The 19,097-nt window shown below is 42.4% G+C and overlaps 1 protein-coding gene across 1 annotated transcript in view; it reads right to left on the bottom strand.

The window, feature by feature from the left end:
* Positions 1–19,097, bottom strand: part of ST18 (ST18 C2H2C-type zinc finger transcription factor) — a 121,548-nt gene that overhangs the window by 60,860 nt on the left and 41,591 nt on the right. Inside the window, exons 8-11 of the mRNA XM_062189892.1 lie at positions 17,073–17,263; positions 8,027–8,408; positions 7,617–7,939; positions 1,613–1,747 (exon numbers count right to left, since the gene is read on the bottom strand). Of these exons, the coding sequence (XP_062045876.1) occupies positions 1,613–1,747; positions 7,617–7,939; positions 8,027–8,408; positions 17,073–17,263 (1,031 nt within the window). The remainder of the gene's footprint in view (positions 1–1,612; positions 1,748–7,616; positions 7,940–8,026; positions 8,409–17,072; positions 17,264–19,097) is intronic.

Below are 19,097 nucleotides of genomic sequence, written 5' to 3'. Positions count from 1 at the left end.
TTTTTTGAAAACCACGCTTAGGAGAGGTCTTCAAAAACTTGGTATTATCAGAAAGCTATTTACAGATTTCAAAAGTTTTTTGCACCAAAATAAACTTTGAATTCCATTTAATAAGTGGACTTTTTGAAGTGTCTTCATATTCGGGAGAAACAAATGGGCACTTCAGAACTTCAGACATTAAATCCAGTGAGCTTGTTCAAGTTTTAATTTCTTTGAACTACACATATGCTCAACAGTAAGCCTAAACAGGATGATTCTGTTCATGTTTATTTAACTGAAAATCTCATAATTTTCCTTTCTCATTTATGTGCTTTTCCTTGGTGGAGTAGATGGAGAATTTTATATTAATATTCTTTCTATCTTCCCCTGTAGTCTGAAGTCCTACACATCATCTTTATCCCCTAAGTGATATCATTTTGAGTCTTACTGTCCACCCATTTCCCACTGCTATTTGGTGCTTGGTGAAAGGCTAATGGTGAGGTGGAGGCGACAATGGGAGAAGCAGTCTGAGGATCTGCCAGTTCAGCAGGAAAGTCTGACCCAAGGAGAATCAGTGACTTACAGAACCTCCTAGAGAAGGTTAATGCTGGGACATCCCCGTTTCTGTAGCTTGTATGACCCGAAAGGTGTCTCAATAAGTAATTTCAAAAAGTAGGGGACGCAGTGCGTTTGTACCATACAGCCTGGGAGCTGGCATCTTTCCTCTGCCCCTGGTCTCCCAGCTCACAGAAGGGCTGTGGGGGAGACCCAGGCTCAGGTTTACTCTTGCTCAGGGTCTTCAGCTGTAGCAGGGTGTCCTGAGACACATGAAGCACACGTGTTCCCACAGCGAGGGCAGCCAGGAGGACTCTAGGGGCTGCCTGTGCTGATTGGAGGCCAAGGCTGTTGCTGGGCCTAGGAAAGCAGACCTCCAGGGCAGAAAGGACTGTGTGTCACACGGTGTAGTCAGCAGGTCTTAGTCTCTGTTTCCTGATGCTTTGACATCAGGGACCCTGCTGACTTTGGCCAGCCTGCCCCTCCCAGAGCCTGCCAATTCCTGAAGAGCGGGAACTAGCCCATGAGCACATTTGTATACAAACCAATTCATACAGAGCCCGCACCTGATCACATCCTATTTTTGGCTTTCATACACTGGGCCACTCTCCCCTTACCCAAATCACTCTGTGCCAGGGACCAGACAACCAGGGACATTCCTGCACCCCAGAGTCCTGAAGTTCCTCAAACCAGCCAGTGCTGAGCAGGCACACTTTTCCTCCTCTGTTCCTCACACCAAGCCACACTACAGCTGTTGTCCCGCACCATCCTCTGTCTCCTAACCCACTTTGATGCCTGCCCTGTGCTCCTTGCCCATGGCATGGGCATGCCCCTTCCTCTTGGGAGCTGCAAGTCACACATGGTCTTCCCCATGGCAATCGTCTCCTGATCCATTGTCCTTATTGTAGCTCAAATTTCCTATGACCATGCTATGCCTTAAAACACATGGCTAAATTGGAGACTCTCGTAACAGAGAAAAGGAGTCGCGCTTCCAATCCAAATTCCAAAATGGACAAGGAAGTAGGTCGGCTTGTGATGCTGCAGTGCACCACTTCTCCGGGGAGCAGGAGGTACTCACTTTCCAGGGGAACCCGGACTTTGTGGGGGCACCCCGAAAGGCTGCGGTGGTGGGGGTAGAGGCCTGTCACGTGCCCTGTGCCATCACACCCTGGGATGGGGCATTTGGTCTCCCTCTTTTCAGGCCTTGGCGAATCTACAAAAAATGAAATTGAAAAACTCATGCAGTTATTCTTTGCCTTCTCATTCAGCAGGGTGGCCTTGCCGGATGACATTCCCACTTTATTCAGGTTTACCCTCATAAACATCCTTCATACACTGCCTTGAATAAGACCCTCAACTAAGACCCGTGAAGTCATAAAACAGGTTGTCAATTGTGTTAGTTTCCTAAGCAAAGGCTGACACAGGGCAAGAGAGTGTTAAAATGCAGAGCTGGTTTTAAGTTGTCGTGTCACATATTGTAGTTACAGTCTCATTATAAAAAATCAACCCTGTGCCCTGGAAAGGGAAAAAGAAAGTGAGAAAGAAGGATTTATTTAAGCACAAACCACCTTCTATTGAAAGAGTCTAGAGAAAGCCAGATTCAAAATTTACAAAGCGAAGAAGCCACCATATCTGAGAAGTGCCACTCTGGCCTTGTCCCTGGGAGTCCCTGGCAGCAGGCAGCCCCAGGGTTGAGGATGGACTGGCCAGGCACCCATCACACACAGAGCCTGCTCCTGCAGAGCAAGTGACAAGAGTGAGGCCAAGGGACCTCATCTGTGTCCTGCCCACCCAGTCAGAAGGCTACAGGGTTCCAAGACTCCAAGACCCATGGTCGCCACAGAGGAGCAAACTACAGTGATGGTGGGACTAAGCCACTGATTCTACCCTGAATGCAGAAACTGAGGCAATGAGAAGACAACACGGAAAGGTTAAGTTCTGGAAGGAGAGTCTCTGGAAATGGATGCACAAGGAAGAGAGGCTGCCTTTCCAGAGGCCTGGAGGGCACAGCCAAGGGCCCCGTGGAGTGGATTCACAGGTGCTGACGGCCACAGAAAGGACCGCCTTGTGACTTGTTTCGTCAGGCTGCCTGGAGAGAGCAGCAATGAGGAGAGGCTCAGGCTGCAGAAGGGGAGGGGTGGAATTTTTGCCGAGGGTTAGATAAAACATTCTGTAAGGATGCTTAAAATGTTCACAGAAAATGAAATGAAAAGTTAAGTCTATCAGTGCAAAAAACATTTGAGATCCATGCATAGTTTTTTCATAATATGCATTCTTGTGACTTTGTTGAAGATCCCTCATATAAATATATAACCTACATGAAGACTGAATTGGAATGCTGATGAAGTTAGAGCTCAGGCCAATGAGGCCTTATTCAGAAGTGTTTATATTCGTGAATGAGACAATAAATAAACCTAATACCGAAATGTGTTCTCATAGCCAACACTGTGCCATGACTCTCGCTCATTGGAGAAAGCCTGTCCCTCAGCATTCTGGGCGTGGAGCAGGAGTGGGAGGTGGAGCAGAGGTAAGGGTCTCGTGGGAAGCAGAAAGCATGCAGGATCTTCAGAACAGGGAGCATTTGGATTAACAGGCACATTGGACGCTGAGAAGGAAAATAATCTACATATGATTCTGCCCAAGAAGCTGCTCTTGGGTCGAATTCAAAGAAGGGCCCTATCAAGCCTGCATTGCTTCAGCTTGGTGCCCAGTACCCAGAGCAGGCCACTGACACAGGGTGTGACAAATGCCTTCTGGGATGGTATACTGTGAGATCAGCCGTGCCTCTGTGATACCATAGCACCCCAGTTGTTGCATTTCAAATGGCCTGGGCAGATGGGCCACAGCAGGTTGCATGTAATGCAATTATATGGGGGCATGGTTTCAGCAAAGGGGGCGGGGCCAAGGATCCTTCAAGCCTGCACTACCAGTCATGGAGAGTCAGGAGACAGACAGCTGTGGAGCTGTAGGGGAACGAGGCACAACTAGAGGCAGGGATGTGTCCAGTGGCAGGCATCTGTGTTCCTGGGAGGCAGGACTCCCACGTGATGATGTCCAGACTACACTCTGTGTTTTGCAGGACTAAGAGGCCTATGAAGAGTTTGTGATGTTCTAGGGTTTTGTGGACCTCCATTGTATTTTATTGCAGAAATTTCAAGTAGATGTGGGTGTGTAAAATGTGGACCACGATTCAAAATCCTCAAAGTCTGATCCTAGTGTATTGCAAGAGCGGACCCTGAGGGAAAGCATGGCAGGGAGAAGCAGGAATAGCAGCATGCATGTTGATGCCCTTCCTCTCTTGGCTCTACTCCAAGGGAGGCCACATTTCTAAACCACAATGAAAGGTTTGGCTCGAGTGTTTCCCCTCCTCGCCACACTGTTTGTGTACAGGAAGCCAGAGAGGGTGTTGGAGATAGCGCAGGCTGGCACTTGCCCAGGTGGGGCTCACTGATGGTCCACCTTTGTCTGCAAGTCTCTTCTCTGCTGGGCCAAACAAAGATGGGGACGAAATGCTCTGGAGGCCAGAACCTGCTTGCATGATAAGAAGCCAGAGCATGAGCTGCGGAGGCCACTCTCAAGCCTACCTCTTCTTCTTTGATTTTGTTTGCCAATGGGGGTGACCTTAGACCCTGGTGATGTGACATCCTGGCCTGCATTCATGCCCGATAGATAGACAGTAGGAGACAGTTTCTAAGACCTTGCTCCGTGGATTCCTGAAACCATAGATAGCTCCAAGTACTATGTATACTAGGATACCTTAAAAAGTTCAGGGAAAAAAATGGAAAACATAAGTGCATTTTGGTGTGAAAAGATTTTGAAATCCAAGCACAACTTTTCATAATATGTATTTTTCATGAGCGTTTTGAATACCCCTTGTGTGCAAGTGCTATGCTTTTTCCTATGCAAATACCTATGATAATATTTAATTCATAAATTAGGCACAGCAAGAGGCTAACAACAATAACTATAGTAATAGAATAATTATAAAAATATACTGCTATATAAGTTATTTTAAACACAAATCACTTATTTCTGGAATTTTTTACTTAAATTTTCTGGACTGCATTTGACTATGGATAACTGAAATTGTGATAAGTGAACCCTCAGATAACAGGGGACTCCTGGACTCATGTAATTGTTTGTACTGCTTCCTTCCTTAAAAATGCCATAGGCTGGGCAATAAATTACGTGGTGATTTCACTTAACGTGTAACTGAAAGTCTTGCTACATGCTTAGTAGCAGTAGCATAACCAAAAGAATTGCCAACTCATTAGAAGGCTTAGACAACACAAAATTTTAAAATTCCAGTGTTGTCTCCTTAATAGCAGAGTTGCCCGTGCAAAGTACACAGGAAGTCAGGATAGGAGTTTGGAGAAGACGGGAGCCAACTTGATTGAGTGTTCACTGAGGAGCATGGGCTTCATGTCAGAGAAATAATCACTGTAGTTGCACTGGCTCCCACATCAGCAACAAGAAATAGGAAACTGAATAGCTAATTTGAATTCCACACGCATCCTGAGTCTAGACGAAGCCTACAGCTCCCCTGCAGTGTGGGGTATGCCATCTTGGCCTCTTTCATATCAGCATGGGCTTTAATCTCCTTGTGGAGGCTTGTAATACCCTATGCCCTGTGCAATAGGTTAGACTACTGTTCACTCATCCCATACTAGGAGAAGTTCCTATGTCTCCAGTGTGACCCAACATTTACAAACACAGATGCTGTTGCCTTGGTAATTTCTGAAAACAACAGCAACCACAAAAGGTTTAAAGAGTGCTCTGAAAATAACCAAAAGGTCATCAAGTATCTTAAACTGTGGTTCAAAAACAGTGTCTCAAACTATTGGATCTCATTGGCCATAAGACATCATCAGTTGTATGACGAACATCATTTTGTGTGCTGTTCAGAAAGAAAACACTGTTAAAAATCAAACAATTGCACGACTTTCTGATTTTAGCAATGTTAAAATAGGGAAACTATATCTCTTAGAACCAATAAAATATATTACATTAGGAATATAGATATTGGGAATGTAGAGTAAATCTCATCTTTTTTTCTGATTTTATAATTCATTTTAAAAAAGTAAATTCATCAAGTTGCATATTAGTGGGAGTGTGCTGGCTAAATACAATGTCCTATTCTGAACCACCTGCTAGTCATTCATGGTCTGCCTTATCCTGGTCCCTGCAAGATGTCTGTATAGCCTTATCTTGTTCCTTATTATTTTATTTTATTTCTTTTTGGTTCCTTCAGCTCTAAGTTGTAAGACATTATTTGTCAGGGCTGGCACTGTGGCGTAGTGGGTAAAGCCACTTCTTGCAGTGCCAGCATCTCATATGGATGCTGGTTCAAGTCCCTGCTGTTTCATTCTGACCTAGCTCTCTGCTATGGCCTGGGAAAACAGTAGAAGATGGGCCAAGTACTTGGGCTCCTGCACCTACGTGGGAGACCTGGAAGAAGCTCCAAACTCCTGGCTTCAGATCAGCCAATCTCCAGCCATTGTGGCCATTTGAGGAGTGAACCAATAAATGGAAGATTCTCTCTCTCTCTCTCTCCCTCTCTCTCTCCCTCTCTGTAACTCTGCCTTTCAAATAATAAAACAATGAATCTTTTTAAAAAAGACATTATTTGTCAATATTTCAGATGAGTTCTAAAATGGACTTAAAATGACCATATAGAATTTATTTCTAAGTAAATATCAGCCATCAGAACTTCCAGATCACAGTAACATTTTATTCTTATAAACCCGTTGGTTCTAGCTCTACAACCTTGACTTTCTGTAAGATTTGTGTGCCCAAGTGTGCCCAAGAATCATCTGAGAACTTGCTGAAAAAGCAACAGAAATTCTAGAGCATGGGGTTGGATTGGATCGCAGAAAAATCCCCTTATACAGGTCTTGGAGGCACGTATGGGCCATTGGAAAACTCTACAAACAGCTAGAATCAGCATCAGGCCCATTTAGTGCAAGCCTCTGGAGAAAGAATGAGTGCAAGACTCCGTGGATGCAGGGGATACAACTTTCTCAAAGTCTGAGGAACAATATTAAGGTCTCCTCAAAGTACATTTACTCTCTTCCAAGTTGCACTGATGTATTTGAGACAGTGAGATTGATAGCTGGTAAAAGCATAGGCTTAGAAATGCATTAATATCCAGTGTTATCCCTAAGGATCTGAGCTTTCTGCTTGGCTTGCAAGTGGCTAGACAGCATTTTGAAGCTCAAAATCACTTGGGTGATCCTAGAATGAAGGTAAGAAAAAAAATTAAATTTCTGGAATTGACTAATAAAGTGATTTGAAATACAATCTGTACTAATGTACTTCTAAGAATGTCCAATAAAGTACATTTAAAGGCATAACTGTTTTAAAAAAAAACACTTCAATGAAAAGAAATAGATTGGGGCCAGTGCTGTGGCACAGTGGGTTAAAGCCCTGGCCTGAAACGCCAGCATCCCATATGGGCGCCTGTTTTAGTTCTGGCTGCTCCTCTTCCGATCCAGCTCTCTACTATGGCCTGGGATAGCAGTAGAAGATGGCCCAAGTCCTTGGGACCCTGCACCCAGATGGGAGACCTGGAAGACGCTCCTGGCTCCTGGCTTCAGATCGGCACAGCTCTGGCCGTTGCAGCCATCTAGGGAGTGAACTAGTGGATGGAAGACCTCTCTCTCTCTGTCTCTACCTCTCTCTGTAACTTTGTCTTTCAAACAAATAAAATAAATCTTAAAAAAGCATTAACTGCTTTTCCATAGAAGGAAGCTCCTGAAGGCTTCACTCCTTGGGCAGTATTCAACAAGTTAATGCTTCCTGATTTAAAAAAAAAAAAAGAAAGAAAGAAAGAAAGAAAAGAAAACAAATAGATGGAATGCATCTTTTCTCCAAGGTGAAAACATTGCAAAACTGGCCAAACTTGATCCAAGAATGACTGGGGGAAGGGAGAGTAATTGTTTATTTTAGAATTATAAATTGATGCTTGAACTGCATGCATCCAGTTGTCAAAGGGTATCTGGAAGGAATCATTAAACCCAACTTTTGTCTTGAAAACTCCTAAGTAATTCTATTCCTAAGATAAATGCAAAAACGTGTCTTACGTTTGTTGTTAAAGATTTGTCTTCCACCCGTGTCAACGACTTTGGTTTGCCTCCTCTCCCCTGCTAGGTGCCCCAGGAGGAACCTGTCCAGCTCCTTGTAGGTGTTGTGGAAAACGCAGCCTCGCTCCGCCTGCAGAGCAATCGCCTGCTCCAGCAGACCTAAGTTCCCAGTGGCTCTCTCCAGGTCTCCCGGCTCCTCAGCCCCAGCTGCCAGGCTCTCGCTGTTCCTCTCCTCAGGTTCAGCCAAGGAAGGCTGGGCTTTGGCATCCGGGAGCTCCCGGTGTGTGTTCTGTGGGTCTCTCCTTTCCACGTCAGCATCACACCTGTTCTCACATGGAAGAAATGTGTCACCTTCAGTTTTTATTTCAGGAACTTCCAATATGTCTTTTTGACTATCCGCTAGCATGTACTTTGGGCCTCTATGTGGTTTGGTTTCTTCTGAGAAGTTGGAGCCACTGTCCCAACCATTCTCAGCACTCTCAGAGTGACTTTCGCTGTCATCCGAGGAACAGAACCGTGGCTGGGAGTCCTCGATTTTCTCTCTTCCGTCATCGGAATGAATAAGAAAGCACTCATCTGCTTCATCACTCTCTGCTTTTAAAGACTGGATGCCACTGTCATTTAAGTTTTCACTTACAGTCTGGACAGACACATTGTTTTCAAGTTTCCCCAAGTGCATTAAAGATTTGACCACGAGTTCTTGATAACAAGTGTATCTATCTTCCTTCCTACGGGAATTTTCTTGGGCAGTTGAATGAAGATTCTCGTCCACAGGCTTTATCCTGATATCCTCTATGGAAAAAGAAAATCAATATTGGAAACATAAAGGCAAAAAATATTTTAAGGAAACTGTTCCAAGATTTCTTACACAAACACACATATTTATATATATGCACATATACTTCCACATATATATAAATGTACATGAATGTACTTTAAGAAGTTCATGAAAAAGTTGAATTAAAAGATAAGTTTATTTTAGCACAAAAAAAGAGTTGTAATCCATGAACAATATTGTCATAGAGAGCATTTTTTGAGAATTTTTTGAAGAATTCTCACATGCATGGATTTCCAATTTTTGCACCAAACTAAACTTGTCTTAACTCCATTTTCCATAACTTTCTGAAATACTTTCATATATATTCACATGCATATACTCTAACATAGATACGTATATAGATACATATACGGACAGAACATATTAATATTGATCCGTATTAGTTTTATAAACATTGATGAGGCAAACATATATTCTCTTAAAACAAAACTTAGGGTACAGTATTCTGAAAATTTCCTTTAAAAATGAGCTATGATCATTTTCAGCACATTAAATGCTAAGCACTTCTGGAGTACTGAGCAAGACAAGAAATAAGTACTTAGCAGTAACAAGAGTGCAGATGCTGAATGTGAAGTGCTTGTTATTGTACCTCTAATATTGCCAAATCTTAGTAAACCAGAAGGGTGTCAAATACATTAATATTATATGTTGCAAAGAAAATATTCATCAGATTTCTGTTAGCATAACAATGAATTTTTGGAATTGATGGAATGTTAACTGAGATATAAAACACATCCACAGGGAGATAACAGAATTTTTAAGCTTTCTAGACTTCCTGTTTATTTTTGTAATAGTCACACTAAAATTTGACATTGAGGAAAACACAAAGGGGAAAATTAGCATGATCAAATAATGTCTTAGATAGTAGCACATCTTCTGGTCTGATACTTGGGTGCATTCCTGTAAAAAAGAAATGAGAAAAGAAGTGGGGATGGTTGGAGAATGCTGAAAGTGAACAAGTTATTCTCAGCACTGGTCCATCTTGGGTCTTGAAGGACAAGGTACCCTAAGGTGGAGAGCAGGCACAAAATGCCCCTCTATCCATAATGGTTTGAGGGCCAGCCATCATCCCAGGGCTATCCCCCACCTCAGTTTCAGGAATGGGCTAATAGGTGACTGATTGTCCAGGTGTGTGGTCAGCCTATATGTGTCTGTCTCAGTGCAAACCAAAAGAGGGTGCAGATTCACTGATTGTCCACACCTGGCCCATACATACAGTGCCATACCATACTATATAGCAGGCTGTGAAACACATCCAACAACCCAGCAGGGACCTCCAACATGGACTAGGACCAAAATATCATGCAAGGAAAAAGAGAAGAATGGAAGGAAGGAAGGAAGGAAGGAAGGAAGGAAGGAAGGAGAAAAAAAGGAGGATGCGGGGCCAAGAAACACAAAATAATAAGTCCCCTTGAAGATTGCTAGAGACACCAAGTGAAGTGCATTCTGTGTTAATCAACATCTTTGGAGGAAAGAAAAGCACAGCCATCAGCATGAGGCTGGGGAGGGGATCCACGAGGAAGACAATGTGCCTTTTTTGGTCTCATTTAATTTTTTATAAACATTGTCTCTGACAAGGACACTCAAAAATACATCTCCATCATCTTCCTTTCTGGTAATTATCTCCCTAAATCAACAGTGGACTGCCAGGATCAAGTAAATATTGCCATAGTAACTAAAAGCATTTTTGGACGAAGGGAAGAATTCAGTCACAACACTAGCCCCTGTAAATAATGCTGATTATAGGGTGCAGTCTTTTGTTGGGATCTATTCAACGTAAACTGAAAAATTTAACATTTTAGTTCCTAGAAAAGAGACTGCATAAACAAGCACATAATATGTGATAGGATGGCCTATCCTCTCCTGGATTTGTATCACAGGAACTCCAGGTTTAAATAATATATTAAACATAGTCTAAAATGCAAATGAAGTTTTTCTCAATATCACGGTTGGCTATTAAGAGAAAGTGTAAAGGGTTATGATAATTTTAAAGTATTATGAACTACAGAAAACAAATAAAAAGCATTTTCAGAGAATATGCTCAATTCATTGAACTATTCTCTCACTCCACTTAACTACCCACATGTGTACAATAATGATTTATAGACATTATACCTAATTATGCATATTTGGGCTGTGTTAGAGTGCTAACAAAAGCTCTAGAAAGCAACAATTACCTCTGTTGCTTAGCTACATAGTTTAAAATATTCCTATTAAGTGCAGATCACCAGAGAGGCGGGAGTGACAAAAATGCACATGTGCATGACAATGCGTTTCACTGTGCTGCTGCCAACTGCTAGCATTTTGGGTCATTTCCAGTTTACATAATTGTTTGGTTCAACTGTTTGTTATATGCTAAAAGAAAATATTTATTAATTATTCTTCAGAAAAAGAGGATTCCTGCCGACAGAGGTGCCTTCGTGCATCACACACGCTGGTTTCCAGAGCGATGTTCGGCAAACTGACTTTCCACAACCCCATCCCCTCCCAGGCTGGCACTGTAGTTACAAGAAAAAAGGTGAACTAGCTATGGAACTTCACCCTCTCCAGTGAGGCACTTGTTTCTCCCTTCTCTGGAATGGGCTGCCTTCTTTTGTAAGTTCCTGCGAGTGTGTCTTTATTTCGCCTAGCAGCTGGGCCATATATTCTGTGTCATTGTTGCTGAACTCACTAACAGAGCCTTGTCTCTAGACCTGGAGGGATGCAGGCTTGAGTTCTAACGCCTGCCTCCTCTCTGTACCTGCTTGGACAGGGCATTCAGCCAGTGTGAGCCTGGAGTCTCTGTTCCCACAGTGAGTGCAGCAATGGGGACAACGCCTGGGTCATGTGGGAACCCGATGGGCTCTCTTTGCCTTCCATAGCTACTATTTTAGAAGATAGCAATGACAGGGATACATGGGGCCCTGAACATGAATGAAGTGGGCCTGCTCTTCATCTGTGATCAGTAGTAAAATTGTCCCCCCAAGGAAGGGCAGGGGCCATGGGATTACTACAGCTCATGTAGACTCACCACCCACTTCTACACACATGCTGGCATTGCTCACCAAAGGTCTTTGAAGGTGTGAAGTCAGTGCTCAGTGCTTAACGTAGAGGAAAACCCTAGAGGGGCTGGAGGTTCCAAGACCTCAATGCTGGTCCAGCATTGCCTGCCTGAGTGATCTTGGGCATGCCCTTGGTCTCCTGAGTCCTGGGTTCTCGGCTTCAAAATGGTGATCCAACAATACAGTGAGTAGATAATCTAAGCATCCCTCCCAACACAATCACTAGTATGTTCCAGGAATGGTATTCTTTATTCTATTTGATCTTCACAACAACCACAGGGAAGGAGGCCATTTCTACTCTATTTTGCTAGCTCAAGACCATGCTGAAAGAAAATGCAGGGCTGAGACCTGAACTCAGGCCACGAGGCTCCAGCTCTGCAGCTAGCAGTAGGACCACAGCAACCCTTCGGAGAAACCACGAAGAATCCTAATAACCTGCTAGTTTCCTGAGTTTCATATTTTCCAGAGTGAATTTACATGGAGATACTAAAGTAACTGTCAGATAACTTTCAATGACATAAACCATGAACCTTAAATTGGAAATAAAAATATATAAAAACAAATAAACAAAGCAACAAAACAAAAGCTAACAAGCTTACATCAACTACCTTAATACCGCAATGACATAAGTAAGAAAATTCCTAGGGTTAATTCCTGCGAGACACTACCGGACAGCTCTGGTCAGAGCATGGACAGATCACTGGTCTAGGTCCTTCTCCCTTCTCTCTCTCTCTCTCTCTCTCTCTTTTTTTTTTTTTTTTTTGACAGGTAGAGTGGACAGTGAGAGAGAGAGACAGAGAGAAAGGTCTTCCTTTGCCGTTGGTTCACTCCCCAATGGCAGCTGTGGCTGGCGCGCTGTGCTGATCTGAAGCCAGGAGCCAGGTGCTTCTCCTGGTCTCCCAAGTGGGTGCAGGGCCCAAGGACTTGGGCCATCCTCCACTGCACTCCCGGGCCACAGCAGAGAGCTGGACAGGAAGAGGAGCGACCAGGACAGAATCCGGCGCCCTGACCGGGACTAGAACCCAGTGTGCCGGCACCACAGGCGGAGGATTAGCCTGTTGAGCCGCAGCGCCGGCCTAGATCCTTCTCTTTCATGTGTGCAATTCACAGTAGGAGAGGGGCTAGAGTGGTACTGGAGCTAGTATGCTTTCCTGGTATGGAGATGAAAACAAAAATGCCTTTGCCTGATACATGGAAGTTCACATTTGTTTTCTTACATAAAACCAAGGTATTACTTCTGAGTTGTCCTTAATCATATAGGTACATGCTAATGAACTTGCACTTATATGTTTGCTATTCTGAATCAAAGCAACTTTGAAAAATCTCTGGAAAATTACAACACAATTTGGGATGACTCTTTTAGTATAAGTGGATTTTGTTATACATGGATTTCATTTCTACTTCTGTAACTAGTTGTTTACTTTTATGGGCAAATTGGTTTTCCAGGCCTCTTGAAAATGTAAGTTGTGTTGGGAATAAAAGTCCTAGAAAAACGAATTGCTCTTTCAAAATCCTGAAACAGGAGTGGCCTATCCTTTGCTTGCTATTTATTGGGAAAAAATATGTGTTGAAACTGCTGTCCCAGCCCCTACAACATCTATGACTGTGACAATCATGAGATGTTCAAATCACACATTTGTGGTTCTGTGGTTGTGCTACTGGTATTCCTACCCTGGTTTGGTTAGACACACTTTAAGGTGGTTTTCTTCTTCTCTGTCTGCGCTGGGAACGCCTGTGCTTGTCCTACTTTTGAGTAATACTTTGGGAGTTTGTCTTCCCAATGAAGATGTGTTTGCATTGATTTGTTCACATTCCTATCACTGCTTCAAGTATCCATTTGAAGATAGCTGGTAGAGGGTGTGGGGTATATTTTGTTCCACTAAATACAATAAAGCCTTTATAGTATTCAAGCTCATGACCTTAGCCTTCATAAGCACTATACAATCTCATCATCTGAATTTCTCAGCCAAAGATACAATTGTGCACACGCCTGGCTAGTTAAAGACATGATACCTGGATTAAATTAGAGGATAGATGTAAAGCCCTTATGTTGGGTTTGGACACTAATTCAGGTCTTTTTTATCCTGGGGTGTGGAGAAACTTGTTCAGAGGACTGAACGCAGCTTAAAATATTTCCTGTGTTCACTAAAGATAGGGACATTTGATAGGAACATAAAGATAGGGACATAGTGTCATTTGGAAGTTGTGCCTGCATGATTTGAGGTTGTAGAAACTTTATCCTTCCTGAATTCTGAAGGATGTTGGAGCATGGGGAGAATTGGATTCTATCACACAGTTGGCTGGGCAATTATTATTTTGCTGCCCTTCCAGTTATTTACTAATTGTCTTCCTTCCATCACCTACCAAATGGGTTGCCTTCAGCATGAAATCTCTTTAGGCATCAATGATGTCACCTGTAAAGCTGTGACTATAATCACACACATTTTGGCATTGTTGGTGTGATATAAGTTATGTGTCTTGAATATATTGAGAACTCATAAGTAATGGTCACCACTGTTGTTATTTCAGCATAATCATTATTGTCAATAATGGCTCTAACATTGAATATAAGAATAGTTGATATATGGAAATCTGCAAGTATGAAGATACTTCAAAAAGTTCATGAGGGGGCTGACGCTGTGACACAATGAGTTAAGTTACTGTTTGTGTCTCCAGCACCCCATACGAGCATAAGTTCAAGACCTGATTGCTCTGCTGCGAATCCAGCTCCCTGCTACTACATGTAGGAAAGCAGTGGAAGATGGATGGCCCAAGTGCTTGGGCCCTTGCTACCCACATGGGAGACCCACATGAGTTCCAAACTCTGCTTCACCCACCTCCAGCCATTGTGGCCATTTGGGGAAAGCATGGAAGATCTCTTTCTGTGTCTTTCCCTCTCTCTCCATCATTCAAATAGATAAAAATAAACCTTTTATTTAAAACTCAATGGAAAATGGAACTAAAAAATAAATTTATTTTGATGCAAAAATTTTTGGAAATCTGCATAATTTATTCATAATATGCAACTTCCATGAACTTTTTTCAAGACCCCCTGAAGATATTCGTCAGTGCTTATAAGTAAATGCTTAACCAAGTACATCAGGACCATATATCTGTTTGGTCAATCTTTTTTTTAAAAAAAAGATTTATGTATGGTATTTATTTGAAAGATACAGTTACAGAGAGGCAGAGAGAAAAGGAGAGGACTTCCATCTGCTGGTTCACTCCCCAGATGACCACAAAAAGCAGAGCTGGGCTGATCTGAAGCCAGGAGTCAGAAGCTTCTTCTAGATTTTCCATGTGTGTAGAGGGGCTCAAAGACTTAGGCCATCTTCTACTGCCTTCCCATAGCAGAGAGCTGGACTGGAAGTGGAGCAGCCAGGATTCGAACTGGTGCTCACATGGGAATGCCAGCACTGAAGGCAGCGGCTTTACTGGCTATGCCACAGTGCTGGCCCCTGCTTGATCAATCTTAAGCATCTATCATGATCAAACAGCTACAATGGGAGGTGAGAAGCCAGCAAGTCAGATTTAAGCTTTGTCCTTATAGCATTTACAAGAATATGCTGATACAAAGCCATGCCCATTTTCTTAGATGTTTGGCTAAATAATGCCAGGTAGATGAATTATACCTCAAGTCTAACCGTAATAATTCCAAGAATTTCTCTAGTTCTTTTTTTTTTTTTAATTTTTGACAGGCAGAGTGGATAGTGAGAGAGAGAGACAGAGAGAAAGGTCTTCCTTTGCTGTTGGTTCACCCTCCAATGGCCGGCGCAGCCGGTGCGCTGCAGCTGGCGCACCATGCTGATCCAATGGCAGGAGCCAGGTGCTTCTCCTGGTCTCCCATGGGGTGCAGGGCCCAAGGACTTGGGCCATCCTCCACTGTACTCCTGGGCCATAGCAGAGAGCTGGCCTGGAAGAGGGGCAACCGGGACAGAATCTGGCGCCCCGACCAGGACTAGAACCCAGTGTGCCAGCGCCGCTAGGTGGAGGATTAGCCTGTTGAGCCAGAGAATTTCTCTAGTTCTAAACTGCAATTTTCATTAATCAACAAATAAAACTGACCAGTTCAAGGAAACAAATGAGGCCAAGAGGCCAAATATGATTATAGTTTACAGATGATCCATGAGGCTTTAAACCACGTGCTAAATAGAGAAAAGTCAAGGAACCTACTTGAACATGTTTAACTCAGAATGTAAGTTTGTTTTAACCACAGAATCTCAAATGACTTCTAAATCAAGAATCCTGGAAACAAGATGATACTGATTTGGGATTTGTGCTCACTTAGTTAACATACATTTCCAATTACTCTATTAATAATTGTCACTACATCTATAATTCTATAGATAATAAATATGTATGACTTAAGAATCTCATTGCTGGGACTGGTGCTGTGGCATAGAGGGTAAAAGCCACCGTCTGCAGTGGCAACATCCCATGTGGGCACTGGTTTGAGTCCCAGCTGCTCCATTTTTGATCCAGCTCTCTGCTATGGCCTGGGAAAGCAGAAGATGGCCCAAGTCTTTAGGCCTCTGCACCTGCATGGGAGACCCAAAAGATGCTTCTGGCTCCTGTCTATGGATCAGCACAGCTCTGGCTGCTGTGACCATCTGGGAAGTGAATCAGCAGATGGAAGACCTCTCTTGCTCTTTTTCTCTCTCTTTACAACTCTGCCTTACAAACAAATAATCTTTTTTTTTTTAAACAAAGAACTCACTTCCTTTTAGTATACTCTAATTTCTTAGAAAATCATATTCAGAAAAAAGCATATTTAATAGAACACAAGCACAAGAAAATTTCTACTAGATCAGTTTTTAGATCTTAATGTATTTTTGTAAATTTTCAAGATTTTTTTTCATGTCCTTCAACTTTGACCTCATGGACACAGTGATCAGTAATAGTCCAACTCCTAGATGCAGGAGACCACAAGGGACTAATGGGAGTGACTGGACTGCAAGAAACAAGTCCTACAGTTTCAAAAGAGAACTACATTTCACTTGGCACACAAAGGGCATTGGATGAGTGAGTGAAGAATATTAAAGTCACAGACCACCTGCACCAGTCTATTCTGTTATTACTATTTTTGAGGGGCCAAATAACACCATATGTGGCTGATAAAACAAAAGTAAATGTTTAAACTGTATATATGTTTATATATTTTAGTTATTAATGAACATTATTTGGAACCTGAACACTGCAAGGCATATTAAAGCGTAAATGTGCTCTTTAATTTGAAGAGTTTTCTCAGGCATCAGCCATCCACTTTATTAGGCAGACAAGATATGCTTCAGCTTTAAGACATAATATCTTTTACTTTTTCAAAAGGAGGCTAAGTTTAATCCTATGCTTTTGAAAATGGACTCAGGGCAGGACTCATGCTTATCTATACACCCTCCACAATCACTGAAAATAAAAAATAAGCCCTCAAAACATGAATGCTGATTGAAACAAAGATTTGGCTTCATTTTGAAATGCAAGGATACTTTTACAACCATACCGACTGTGACTTCTACGTTAATTCAGACTGGGTCTTTGGTGCCAGGGAATGGACAATGTTTTGGCTATCCTTCTTGCTACCTGCAGTAGAATGATCACTTGTTTCCACCAGGCCATCGTCCTCAGTCCTGTCGTCTCTGTGCTCTTTGCAGTCCAAGTTTGGGCTGTAGTGTCGGGGTTTCATCAGCAGGGATTTCCTTTTGTTGACTGGGACCCCCAGAGCCTGCTCTTCAGCTCTCCTCTTCTTCGCCACGGAGCAATCATATGCAACACTGCAGTGATTGGGGCAAATTGAGAACATGGTAAAACAGTGTTCTCTGCTGTCCGGCATTAGACTTTCATGAGGTATAACCCAAAGCCTTTGGAAACTTGGGACTGGAGGTTTAGGGTTAGTAGCTGGCACTGACAGAAACAGCCCATCTATGGAATCCATTGAACTGTGTGGATTCTCTTTTACTGCCTATCAGAAGAGTTTTTTTTTTTTTTAAATGAAAAATCATCCTTAATCCCGAGTAAGCATATGTTAATCTGTGCTTTGCCTGGCACTACACTAAATACCCAGGGAGGGATGAAACAAGATTTGCACTGCCTTGCTAATCCTAAGAAACAGCTAATGTGGAAAATATACCACCAGATGCAAAAACTGTGTCCAGTATGGATATATCACATGCTTTCAAATAGTGGTTAGCTACTGAAACTGCTTATCTGTATCACAGTTGTGCCTCAGACTTGAGATGCCACACTTCTTGGGCTTTGACTTGAAAGAACGGGACATCAGGTGGGCAAGGGGACAAGTTATGAACACTCAATCAACCCATCTCCAGCCATCCAAACACACAAAAATAGTGAAAAGATGCTACATGGCATGCTGCCTTTTGATTCTCACCCACTTGGCACATGGAACAAACAAATACAAGCAAGAGAAATAAGATTATATTTCACAAAAATGGACAATAGTTTATTCTTGCTCCAGTTCTCACATGGTTTTATTTGGAAATACTCCAGAGAGTGGCTTTTTGAAAATAGATTTCTTACATATAGCTCACTCAGAATTAATGAAGATCACTGTGTGGGTGAAGTTAAGAAACATTCTTTTGGCAAGATCTGTGAAGTCCAGAGGGTTTAGCCTACATTGATCCTATGAAAGATATTTATTAAATGTTCTTTGAAGAAAAATGGTGGAGCTTTAGTTGAAAAGATCTAGTGGAGGGAATTCTAAAGTCACAGCAACAAGGTATTGCTTTCTCCATCTCTGAAAGGTGATTTAATTCACAGTGCTATCACTAAGTATACAAATACTTTAAATTGTTGCTTACAAACAGCAATGCAAAGATGGTGGCATATTCATGAAAATTACTTGGTTACTGACATATATATATTCGAAATCTATATTCTGAAATCTATATTCGATTCAAGATCTCCCAAGGGAGAAGTGTCATTCCTTACAGGAAAAATAAATGATTCTAGGAGGAAAGGTAATTCAAGAGTTAGAAAACTCTCAAAAAAAATGATGAATTAGAGAACTGAAAATTTTCCTGGTAAGAAGAATGATTTTTCTAAACAAACTAACGTGCTTTCACAAAACATCTTTGAGGAGCCCAAATTTAAAGTGATCATGTACAGCAAAATAAAACAAAACCCAATGACTATGCCAGTCAAAAGATGCCCTTCTAAGATGACTATACACAAAGCAAAGACCCACCAGGGTTGAATCTGCTCGTTTGTTAAGGAAATACAGGTCTACCCACACTGGGATGATCTAATGAGAGTGAGCCCGAGAAGCAGAGGGACCTTTCCACCTGCCTTCCAAGAGGACCGGCTTTTGAAGAGGGAGGGGCAGGAGAAGTTTGGGGTGCATTGGGGAGGGTAGAGTTTCTAGATATGTGCAGAGTTCAAGAAATTCCCTAAAATTGTTAGTCTCCTAAATCAAGTGAACTTCCCCAACAAAATGCTCCTAAAATATACAAGTAAGATCACTAAACCTTAATCACAAACCAAGAAGACTTGGAGAAAATGGGAGTGGCTCCTGGATCACTGAGATATCAAAGCAGAGAAAGAATATGGATCTTGAACATCACAGTGACTTAACCACATCATTGGCATTGG

This window comes from Lepus europaeus, chromosome 4, assembly GCF_033115175.1.
Source record: "Lepus europaeus isolate LE1 chromosome 4, mLepTim1.pri, whole genome shotgun sequence".
Taxonomy (NCBI): Eukaryota; Metazoa; Chordata; class Mammalia; order Lagomorpha; family Leporidae; genus Lepus; species Lepus europaeus.
Note: the sequence above shows the minus strand (reverse complement) of the source record. Positions and strands in the feature narration are given on the sequence as shown.